Genomic DNA, 11,529 nt, shown 5'->3' with positions numbered 1-11,529 from the left:
GGAGCCTGTTTCCGATTCTGTGTCTCCCTCTCTCTCTGCCCCTCCCCCGTTCATGCTCTGTCTCTCTCTGTCCCAAAAATAAATAAAAACGTTGAAAAAAATTAAAAAAAAAAAAGAAAATCACTATGAGAATTTCAATCTTTTTTTTTTTTTTTTTTTTAACCCTTAAAATAAAAAAAAAAAAAAAGCCTTAACTTGGAAATAGCATGAAGCTCAGACGCACATGGTGATGGAGAAATTCACTGCCGAGTCGTCCCCACCATGTACTCCGCACGGCTAAATGTGGGCTGCCAGCACAAATACATCGTAGTTCAGAGGCCCCTTTGCCAGAGCCAGACTCCAGCCTCACCCTCTGCAACGTCTCCCATTTTCGTTTTGATGAGGTTTATGTGAATTTCCAGATGCTCCAAAAAAAAAAAAAAAAAAATGATCAAGAGAATTTAGGATCCTGCTGCCAACTAGGAGGTTGTTTTGGACAGAGAGACACCTGGTGGCTCTTGAGATAAACCACACAGTCCTGTGAAAGGACACTCTCTTCCCCCAAGCATGTGACGGGGACCAGGGGTGCCAGGGAGGCCCAGCTTCTCCTGCCGAGAGCACTGGGCATCACGTTTGCAGGGAGGTGGGTGGGCCCCACAGGGCCAGAGCTGAGTGGGCTTAAACACCCTTCCCGGCTTTGTCCCCTGGACAGTCCGCTGGAGGCCCCTCAGCTTGGTCACCCCCATCTGTGGAAATGAGACTGACTGATGCCCACCGCTCTTACTGTCATTGCGAGGACAGGGTGAGCAGGAAAGACAGAGCCCACTGTGGCCCCAGCACACAGCTGGCGGCCTGGCCTCCCAGGGTTTGAACGTTGTCACGGGGTCTTGGGTACCAGTCGGTTCACAACAGCTCCGTCCCCGGCACGTTACAGCACCTCTCCCTCCACTAGATCAGGACGCTGGGCCCCCGGAGACAGACAGGCTTTGCTCCCTCAGGGTCTCCATGTGGTTCTCCCACGAAGGACGCCCTCCACATAATCATGCTCGTGGGGTTTCCTTTTGGGTGCTATTTCCCCACCCCCCCCCCGCCCTCCCCAGTTTACAGATCTCTATGCTTAAATCTTGCTGTAAGTGGTTACCACATTCATAGGAAGTAAAAAGAAGTAACAGCTATTTCCTTTTCAGAGGAAAAAATGTTACATTTCCATCAATCCTTGTTTTCATCTTAGCCCTTGGATGATTTCACATGTGTTTATTCATCTCTTTGAATCGAATAAAGGAGACGCTGGGATTTCGTGGCACTATTTAACATTCTCGTACTCTATCCTGTAATTTCAACCATTGCCATTGTCTTCACACAAAGGAGAACAGCAGACAAGTAGACATCTCCCTCTGGGATAAACCCACACAGTGGCGTATGTGTCCCTGCCTGAGCTGAGTGAGAAAATGCAGAAGGCAGAGTGGTTTCATTCCCAGCAGCTCCACAGTGCATTCCAAACTAGATCCACGCTCCCACATACAGGGTCATCTGCAAATGGAAACTGAGTCAGCGTGAATGCTTGCTGAGAGCATTTCTCTGTATATGCATTCCTCTGTATCTGCTTGTTGTCTTTAAATAAAAGATGCAGTTAAGAAAAAGTTGTATGCAAAATAAAACTTTCCTAACTCAAGAACTTTATATGCATTAGGGAATTTACCTACTGAAATATTGACATGAATTTTTTAAAACAAAAAAAATACCTTCTAATTCAAATAATCTTTTTCTAATTAACCTATTTGGTGGGCTGATTTTGGTCTATGCTGGATTTTCTTAAAATTAAGGCCACTTTTATTATTCTTGGTTTCTAAATTTTTTTGTAATTTATTTATTTTGAGAGAGAGCGTGAGCTTGATCTGGGGAGGAGTAGAGAGAGGGGGAGAGAAAGAATCCCAAGCAGGCTCCACGTTGTCAGTGCAGAGCCTGATGTGGGACTTGAACTCATCAACTGTGAGATCATAACCTGAGCCAAAATCCAGAGTCAGACCCTTAACCGACTGAGCCACCCAGGCACCCCAATCTTGGTCTCTTAGTAAACTAGCAGAACAACTTTAGTATCTACCTCTTGACACGTCAGTTTCCCGGTGCCATCTTTACCAAGAAAACTACAATTATTATTTGCTCATAGGGTGACCCCTATAAGCTCTCATTGTAGATTCTGTCCTTCACAAGCCTTCACGAAGATCTTAAAGGCTGAAAACTTATCAGAAATGGATAGACGCTGTGATTTATTCTGGTGCGTGTGGAATTGTATCAGGGAGATCTGCTCAAATTTTAGAAAGATCTATTTTTTAAAGAAATGGAATCCTCTCTTCCCACAAGGAGATGTGCATACAACGAAACCCCCACACCTGCGCTTCCAGAAAAACAGTCAAGGGTGCCTGGCTTGAAGTCCTACATGTGCTGGAGAAACTGTAGGGCACCAGGAAGTGTGACACATCTGTGACTGGTTCTTGATGTGGTCATACTGGGCCACAAAGATGACCACCTCAGTGATTCTACGGAGAAGCGTTGGTCTCAGGATATGACAGAGGGAAAAATCTCAAATTGGATAAAGGATATGTCACCAACATGTCCACAGAATCTACAATGAGAGCAGCATTCTGAAGTGCTGCAGTTTGTGTCAGTGACTTCACAAGGTCTATCTCCCTTTTTGGGAAGGTGACCACGCGTCCCAGTTTGCTGGCTAGTGTCACTGCAGGCCGGCTGGCCTGGCCAAGTATTAATAGCGCCTCCTTTCACTCTTAAAAGTGTCCTGGTTTGGATGATAAATTACTCTGTCACCTCGGCCTCAGCTGGAGCTCACTTGCGGCCCTCTCGCCACCCCAAGATGCCCACAGAGCCTTCCCAGCAGAGCCCCTTGCTCCAGACTCTTCGACTACTCCCCCTGCCCCGCTCCCTTAGGGCCAAGGGACACAAAACACATCCCTCCGGATTAAAACACGTGTGTCTGACGCAGCATTTTGTTGACAATTACTCTCAATGAGAGAGGTGCATCTAATGGGGCAGACCGAGGCCCGTGTCTGGCCCGGTGGGACAGATACCTGGATGGGGTTGCCCCCCAGGGTTCTCTCCACACACCGCTAAGGCAGGCCCTGTATCCAGGAGAGGGGCCCACATGGTGCCAGGGGTGGCACATCAGAGGGTCTGGCCACCCCCCACGGCCTCCACGGTTTAAAACCCTGCCCTTCTGTGCCCTGATGAGGCAGACCAAAGCCGGCACCTTGCAGAAGTTCTCAGTGAAGACGGAGCCACACTGGCCTCAATTATGCTTCTCACACACGCGGAGCCAGCAAGAGGCAGACTTTCAGATGAATAAAAATAAACTTTATTCTAATACAGCATGGAAAGTTTCTGGAATAGGGACTGCTCTTATCTGGCGCACACAAAAATCCTTACCCCTTGAACATCTAAAGGTTACATTCTGTGCAATTATATAAATATTTTCATGGCCATATACACATGATGTTTATGGTCCCAAAAGCCTTTGAAAAAAATCAATGCAGTTAGATTCTTTAGACAATGATTAACCTAGTTAAGAAAACAAGAAACACTCCCAAGCACAGCCAGGAATAAAGGAAGGGAAGAACGGGAAGGGGCCTGGAAGGAGAGGAAGACTGAAAATGATAGAGGCACTACAGAACCCTGCACTTGCATTTTAGAGGGCAAGACCCAACAGAATGGAATCATATGCGAAAATGGAAACAAACCATCCAAGGAGAAGGTGAGGAAGTTGACCCCACGGTCAAATTTCATGCCCAGTTGATAACAATGAGTGTATTGCCTGGCAGCTTTGTTCTTCTAAGAGCCAAGTGCCCTTTTCCTATTTATTCTTACCAAACTGGTATTCGGGTGGCAGCAGCAATAAAGAAAAGACTTCAGAGCCAAGAGACATGGATTTGGATCCCCGTTTTGGCAAGTGTGCTGGCTGTGTGATCCTGGACAGGATACGTAGCCTCTCTGGGCCTACTGCCCCGCCTATAAAATGTGGACAATAGCATCTACTTTGCTGGTATGCTGGGAGGATTAGAGGTAACCTATAGAAAGTGCTTATATTGTCCCTGAAAAATAACTGATACTCAATAAATAAAATTATTCTGTGTATGCGATCAGGGCTCTACCTTAAAATTTATTTCATCCTACTCGTCTACTCCCATGTAGTTCTCTCAACTACCACCGACTTTAGAGTCTAAAACTGGCCCCATTCCTGCCCCACCACAAAGAGCCACTCAAAGTGTGAAAGACTTTCCCTTGGGGAAGGTGTGGTGACTCCTTTCCTAAGGCACTGACTCAGGGTGCAGAAGTAGGAGCTCATGGAGAATAACTGATTTCCTCTGATTTGGGTATCGTTGTTTGCTTGGAGTTGCACACCACCAGGGGCACGCCTGGCAGGAGTTCTGAATGAATGCCACGAGGTGACGGTCACGCAGCAGACCATGTAATTTGAAGCTCCCGGAGGCCTGCAAGGAGGTTCCTGTGAGCGCACACACCTCCCCGTGGGACATCCATTTCAAGCACCACAGGGCTCCCAGGGTCCCAAGTGCCTGGACCCCACAGGGAGCAGAATTTCTCAGGTCTCAGGCTCTGAGACCCTCCCTCCAGTGGGGCAGTGACAATCCACAACAGCAGGCCATTCTATGAGGGAGACAGCCCAGTGGGTGCCGCCTGTGGTGCGCGCTCCCGCCCCACGCGACTCACCACTTGAGCTGCAGCGACGAGAGAACCACAGGCATGGAGGAGGCCACCGTGGCCGCTGAGCACGTGGCCAGGACTCTGTGGCCAAGCGGCACACTAGCGAGAAAGAAAACTCTCCTCAACCTGAAGAGAAGCATGGCAGGCTCTCCGGCCAAGCATGTGAGGGAGCAGAGTCTGGCAGAGGCGCCCGGGAGCAACAGCAGGGATCACTACAGCATCAGCCATGCCCTCAGAGACCGGGCAGGGCTTGGGGGGGGAGGCGGGTGGCACATCCCCAGTGAGAAGAACAGAAAAGGAAGAGACCGTGCCGGCAGAAGTCAATGGGGTGCATTTGAGGTAAACTGCGGTCTCAGATACTTGATGTGTGTGGGTCTTGTCAAAACTCATGGCTTTTCATGAGTTTTAAGGAAAGGCCCAGCCAAGTTTTTGGTCCTTTTACAAGCAATCATCCCAAACACAAAAGCAGAGGCCTGTGCGGAGGGCTGGCTGTCCCCTCCTCTGCGAGAGTCCAGCCACGTTCCCGATAAGCCTGTGCCAGCTGGCCAGGATGCCTGGTCCCTGTGCTAGTGGGATCTAGGCAGGGTGGGCCGACCCAGGGGCCACGTCTGGATGCGGCACGTGCTAGGAGAGATGACCAGGAATGTCGAGGGAGCGGAAGTCCCCGAGCCGGACAGGAACCTCATCCGTCTTGCTGCTGGTGTCGTACTTGACTGGCCCGAGCCTTGTCTACCAGGAAAGCCGGCCCGACTATTCAGCAAGGAGACTGAGCCCCGGGACCGTCCCCACCCGGAACTTTCAGATGCACTGCTCCTCATCTCTGTCATTCAGGAGCAGAGACCATTTGTCCCCACTGTCGTCAGCCCCAGCACTGTGCCGAGACAGCCTGTCCGACTTCAGTGAGGACAGAGACACCTGGCTGATGTAGCTGACCTGGTCCCAGGGCGTGGCCCTCGGTGAGTCCCGTCGCCGGTCATCCATGCCAACGTGCACGCTGACCTGGGACGCAGTCAGGGGCTTCATGCGGCCCTGGGCCTGGGCCTCATACCTCTCCAGGTCGGGCTTCTTATAACTGCAAGGCAAGGATCCAAGAGCATTTGAGACATTGTGGACAGAGGCTTTTTTTTTTTTTCTTTTTGGAAACTTGGCAAAGACCTCTCATCAAAGTCTTTCAATAACATACAGTATCAAAACTTCATGGATTTTAAAGGGGAGGGTATTGAGCTCCTAGGATTCAGGTAAAGTTCACCTGATTCAGAAACTTGCTATCTAAATGCCTGGCACATAGTAGGCTGCCATTAACTTTTGTTAAGTGAAAGCATGAACAAATATCTTTTTCAAAAAAGGAAAAATAATAATGCACGAGGATCCCATGTCTACATGACATTTCCACGTCAACAACCCCTGAGCCGACTAACTATAACAGCCGAGCATATGATGATGGCTGCGAGGTGAATTACTCACTCGTGGTGCTGATTAAGTCATCACACACACACACACACGCGCGCGCGCACACACACACACACACCCACACACACACACACACATACGGCTCCATCGTCCTGTCTTTGCCTCAGGTGCGCTGGGAACCTGCATATGGCACACATCCATCCAGCCCAGGAGGCAGAGGGAAAGGGGTAGCTGGGCGGAGGGAGAAGGCTTGGGGGGTGCCGCCGTGGCACATGCTCCCGCCTCCAGGGACTCACCACTTGAGTTGCAGCGACGAGAGAACCACAGACACGGAGGAGGCCGCCATGGCTGCTGAGCCCATCCACGGCTGTAGCACGATGCCGATGGGCATGAAGACCCCTGGCCAAGGGAAGGACGACACTCACGCCACAGCCCAGAGGTGAGGGGCACCGCTTTGGGCTGCCCACTGTGAAGTTCTCCTCCTTGGGGTGGCTCAGAAGCCCCTGCTGCCACGTCATGACCATGTGCCAACAGGCAGTCTCGGAGCTGGGTAGGGGTGCCGTCAAAGGGACTGGGCTCACCCACCCACCCTGGCCTTCCCGGGACGGTCCCCAAATGGCATCGCGGGTTCAGGAGGAGCTCCAAGGGAGCAGGGAACCCCAGGGACCCTCTCTGCAGCTTTCATTTACCTTTAGAGACTTATGAAGCAGAGAACATAATGAAACCAAACTCTTTCTAAAACGCTCTGGCAGCCAGTGAAGCGGGTTACCCACTAGGCTGGCAGGAACCCAGCAGGCAGACAGAAGCCTGCTGTCAAAGAAGCTGGAGTCAAAGGTCAGCAAACAGGTGAGAGCCACCCTACCTGCCGCGATGGGTATCCCGATCAGATTATAAATCAATGCCAGCACCAGATTGAGTCGTACTCTCCAGACGGTCCTCTTGGAGAGGTGAATGCTCGCCACCACATCGAGCAAGTCGTTCTGTAGGAGGAACACACGGTCAGTCAGGAGCTCTGTCCCACGGCCCTCACCACTCCCATGACCTGGACAACAGGGCAGGAGAAGACAGAGCCAAGCTCACTCTGATGAGGACAACGTCAGCAGCCTCAATGGCGACATCTGTGCCTGTCCCGATGGCAATGCCCACGTCGGCCCGGGCCAAGGCCGGCGAGTCGTTGACCCCATCTCCCACCATGGCGACTCTCTTCCCTTCATTCTGGAGCTCCTGGACCTTGGCCACCTTGTGAGAAGGCAGCACCTCTGCAAAGACTTTGTTGATGCCAACCTAAAGGGAAAGGAAAAGAGAAGTCAAGGAACAAATATACGACACCTGCTGTTGGCAAAGGACGGTGAACGGTAGCAGAAACGTGTGAGTCATCTTCCCCCGGTCCAGTCGATGACGTCAGTCACCAAACCCTGCAGATCCCAGGGCATGCGTGCCCATCCTGGTGCCCTCCCCCACTTCCACGGAGGCTGAGGCCCCTGCGGGTCTCCCTGCCCACCTCCCAGCCTCCCCTCCCCCTATGCCCACCATGGTCTTCCCGAAGCAGTGGTCAGCCAATCACGCTACTCTCCTGCTTAAAGACTTCCGGTGGCTCCCACTTCCCTTAGGATGACATCCGCACTCCTCGGTCCGCCTCCCGAGGCCCCCCCTATAACTGGTTTCTGCGTGTCTCTGGCCTCCTGCCTTGTGGCCCAGCAGGCCCAGCCTGGACTCTGCCCCGTTCAGCTCCTGGCAGCTCTCCAGCCCACTGCTGGGGAGCTCACGCTGCCTGCTCTGTCCTGGATCTGTCAGCTACCCTTTCTCTATCCCTCCGCCTTTTCTTCACCTGACCACCCCTGCTCAAGCATTTCCTCCCCTGGGAAGGGGTCTCCAGCCCTTGCCAGGGCAGGGGTGGGGGGTGTGATCTGGCATCCCCCACATGTCCTGTGCACTTTTCTGTTGGAGAACCGAGCCCTCAGTTCAACCCTGGCCACTGGTCCACCCTCCCCCCAGGGCAGTGAGCTGCTGGAGGGCAGGTGCCCTCTTCACTCTGCTCTGTAGCCTGTCACATAGGTGGTGCTTAGGAAGTGCTTGCTGAACTGATAAATGATTTTTAACCAGGAAGAGGCATGGGTACTCAACAAGACCATCGTTAGCAAGGAAGGCCACATATAGAGAGGTACTGGGGCTTCCCTTATAGGAAGCAGTTCATTTTCAAAAACATACACTTTATACCTCTTTGGGGAGGCTGTGTAATTTTTAGGAATTTGCATCGGAGCCATCAGCCTGGGCGGAGCCGGGCGGACAGGAAGCAGTACCTAGGAGTGAGCGCTGCTGGAGAACTGTCCGCGACCCAGCCGTGTCGGCTGCACACACTTGGGAAGAGCTGAGCTGGGGCACCCAAGTGGCTCGGTCAGTTGAGCGTCCGACTTCGGCTCAGGTCGTGATCTCACGGTCCTTGGGTTCGAGCCCCACGTCAGGCTCTGTGCTGACAGCTCGGAGCCTGGAGTCTGCTTCAGATTCTGTGTCTCCCTCTCTTTCTGCCCTTCCCCACTCATGCGTACTCTCTCTCTCTCTCTCTCTCTCTCGCTCAAAAATAAACATTAAAAAAAAAAAAAAAGAGCTGAGCTGACAAAACATTCCCTTAAACCCAAAATCTAGAAAGTTGTATATTTCAACTCTCAAGCCATGATTTTTTTTCCCCCATTGGAAATACAGATGCAGAGGACGTTGGAATTGCCTTCTGCGACAGCAGCACAGTGGTCTCCCGTGGGATGCTGCACAGCTCGGGCCAGAACAGAGCATGAGGAGAGAAATGCACCCAGCACGGGGAAAGACCAGACGCAAGGTGGGGCACTGGATGCACTGGCTGTCGCTGACTTTTCCCCCTCAAACTGTTCCAGTGGGCTTAAGATCAATTTGAAAGGGGGAAGATCCCCGGCCCCCAGCCCCCACCTGGGTGGCAATGGCTCTGGCCGTCTTCCGGTTGTCCCCAGTGATCAGAACCACGTCCACGCCCATGCTCTTCAGCGTGTGCACGGCCAGGGCTGCCTCCTGCTTGACAGCATCCGCGATGGCAATCATCCCGCAGAGCACGCCTGCAGGGGACACCCTCAGGTGAGTCCTCAATGGCGGGCGCTGGGTGGCCCGAGGGGCAAAGGAGGAAAGAAAGGAGGCTCCACTACTGGTGATCGTTTCTATAATGCAACATCACATGCGAAAGCAAAGCACCGAAGTACAAAACATAACGTGGCTTTGATTCTGCATTCTTAAAAGTTACCTACATTTGTAGATGCATACAAAAGTCTGGAAGGAACATGAAATGCTAACAGTGGCTCTCCGAAGGCTAGGATAAGGAGTAATTTCATTTTCTTCTTTATAGTTCTCAGAATCTTCCAAATATTCTGCAAGGAACATCTATCACTTTGCAGAGTGTCTGGGCCATAATAACGCAATGCATGTTAGCTATTGTTTTTGGAACACGAGAATCGGAATGAGTACAATAAACGCTACTTAAAAGTGATGAATGTCCAAACAGAAAATCAGTCCTTCCTATAGAACGCATCTCTGTATAACTGTTTTGTTTGTTTTGTTTTGTTTTGTTTTGCGTGAATCTTCGGATCCTGAGGCAGGAAGGCTTTCGAGGACTGGGGTGCGGGGGGACAGATGCGGGCGAGTGGTGTGACCGAGGGCACGGCCCCTTCAGCTGAGCAGATTCCGATCTGAGGAGCTGAGGGGACTGCGGGCTTATAAGGACTTTGGAAAGGGCATGGTGGTGTGAGCAGGAGAAAAGAGTGACAAAGGACATATCTGGTTGAAGCAGTAAAAATGAGAATAATTTATGTTGCTCATCTGCATACAGTTTCACTTCTAAAAAAGAGAACACCAGCAAAGGAAGATTCCAATCCACTGAGGTGTGAAGCCGCGGACATAACCTGAGGACTGAGACACATGCAATCCTGGAGAGCTCTGTGGAGTGGGGCAGTGGGTCTCGCTACTGGAGGGCACCCCGCGGCTAACCTTCCTGGACAGCAAACCACGGTTGCGTCTGCAGTGATGCGGGAGGCGGGTGACCGAACGTCGGGCTTGGACGGACACAGACAATGATAGCGAGGGCAGCGTAGAACGTAAGACCAAGGAGGCCGACACCGCCTCGCTCTGGGTGTCCGGGAAGGATGGACACAACGAGAGAGACACCTCCAGACCGAGAACGAAGTGAAAAACTGGCAAGGCAGCCTTTTGGGCTATAGAATTTAAATTAACAGACAGGAAAATATATTTTTAAAAAAACCCGAGAAAGTCTATTTTTGCCAGATAGCCCTAAGGAAACTTCGTTTCTGAGAGCAGAAGGCAGGGGTGGGTGGGGCATTTTACCATCAATGGCCACCAGGATGGCTGTCTGGCCTTTCATCTCGTGATCTGTCATAGTGTCACTGATGTCGCTGGAAATGGTTAAGCCGTTGCGCCTCATCCATTCGCGGTTCCCAATCAGCACAGAGAAGGTCTGGGGGGTTGCATCTGTTCAAAAGAGTTTGTGGTTATTCCCAAAGAGTCCAAATTTACTGTGAGAAAGGACTAAAAACCGTGGGATCCTTTGAACAGCAGAATGTCCTTTCAACCGTTCTGAAAAACTGTACCTAGTAAGCCCCTCTCGTAGCACCATCCTTGAAGGACCAGGGAAAAAAGAGTAATTAATGTGTGGAATGTGAGTGTGTGGATTAAAACGGGGTGGATTAAAAGGTACATACAGTGTGTATGAAAATGTTATGAGCCCATTAACCATTAGGCAGTGTTCTTATTTGCCTTTAAGAGGTATCTGCTGGTTCTTTTTCTGCAGAGATTTGAAGCAGCAATTGTAGCTTGGTACAGATGCCTGACCCAAGGGGCATCAGCAAATAACTAGTCTCTATCTAGGAAATGTCTTAAAGGTTTTCCTCCTAAAAGTCTAGGCGAGTCTTCCCCTGTCGCCTTTTTTTTTTTTTTAAAGACTTACTAAAAAAAATTTTTTTTAATGTTTATTTATTTTGAGACAGACAGAGAGAGAGAGAGAGAAAGAGAGAGGGAGGGAGGGGCAGAGAGAGAGGGAGACACAGAATCCAAAGCAGGCTCCAGGCTCTAAGCTGTCAGCACAGAGCCCGACGCAGGGCTCGAACTCATGAACTGCAAGATCATGACCTGAGCTGAAGTCGGACACTCAACCAACTGAGCCACCCAGGCGCCCCTCACCCTTTTTCTTTTTTTTTTTTTTTTCAACGTTTATTTATTTTTGGGACAGAGAGAGACAGAGCATGAATGGGGGAGGGGCAGAGAGAGAGGGAGACACAGAATCGGAAACAGGCTCCAGGCTCTGAGCCATCAGCCCAGAGCCTGACGCGGGGCTCGAACTCACGGACCGCGAGATCGTGACCTGGCTGAAGTTGGATGCTT

General features: G+C 51.1%; 1 protein-coding gene across 7 annotated transcripts in view; it reads right to left on the bottom strand.

Moving 5' to 3' along the window:
• Positions 1-1,192: 1,192 nt before the first annotated feature.
• Positions 1,193-11,529, bottom strand: part of ATP7B (ATPase copper transporting beta) — an 82,415-nt gene continuing 72,078 nt past the window's right edge. For 6 of the 7 annotated variants that reach the window (XM_040448327.1, XM_040448330.1, XM_040448325.1 and 3 more), the window contains 6 exons: positions 10,477-10,620; positions 9,058-9,200; positions 7,201-7,404; positions 6,983-7,100; positions 6,417-6,519; positions 3,324-5,782 (listed from right to left, as the gene is read on the bottom strand). In XM_040448327.1, the coding sequence (XP_040304261.1) occupies positions 5,509-5,782; positions 6,417-6,519; positions 6,983-7,100; positions 7,201-7,404; positions 9,058-9,200; positions 10,477-10,620 (986 nt within the window). In that variant the 3' untranslated portion in view covers positions 3,324-5,508. Of the gene's footprint in view, positions 1,510-3,323; positions 5,783-6,416; positions 6,520-6,982; positions 7,101-7,200; positions 7,405-9,057; positions 9,201-10,476; positions 10,621-11,529 lie in introns of those variants that run through there. The other variant, XM_040448326.1, reaches the window with a different exon arrangement.

The sequence above is a fragment of the Herpailurus yagouaroundi genome, unplaced genomic scaffold, assembly GCF_014898765.1.
Source record: "Herpailurus yagouaroundi ecotype Mexico unplaced genomic scaffold, PumYag 197, whole genome shotgun sequence".
NCBI lineage: Eukaryota > Metazoa > Chordata > Mammalia > Carnivora > Felidae > Herpailurus > Herpailurus yagouaroundi.
This window is presented reverse-complemented; position numbering and strand designations above follow the sequence as displayed.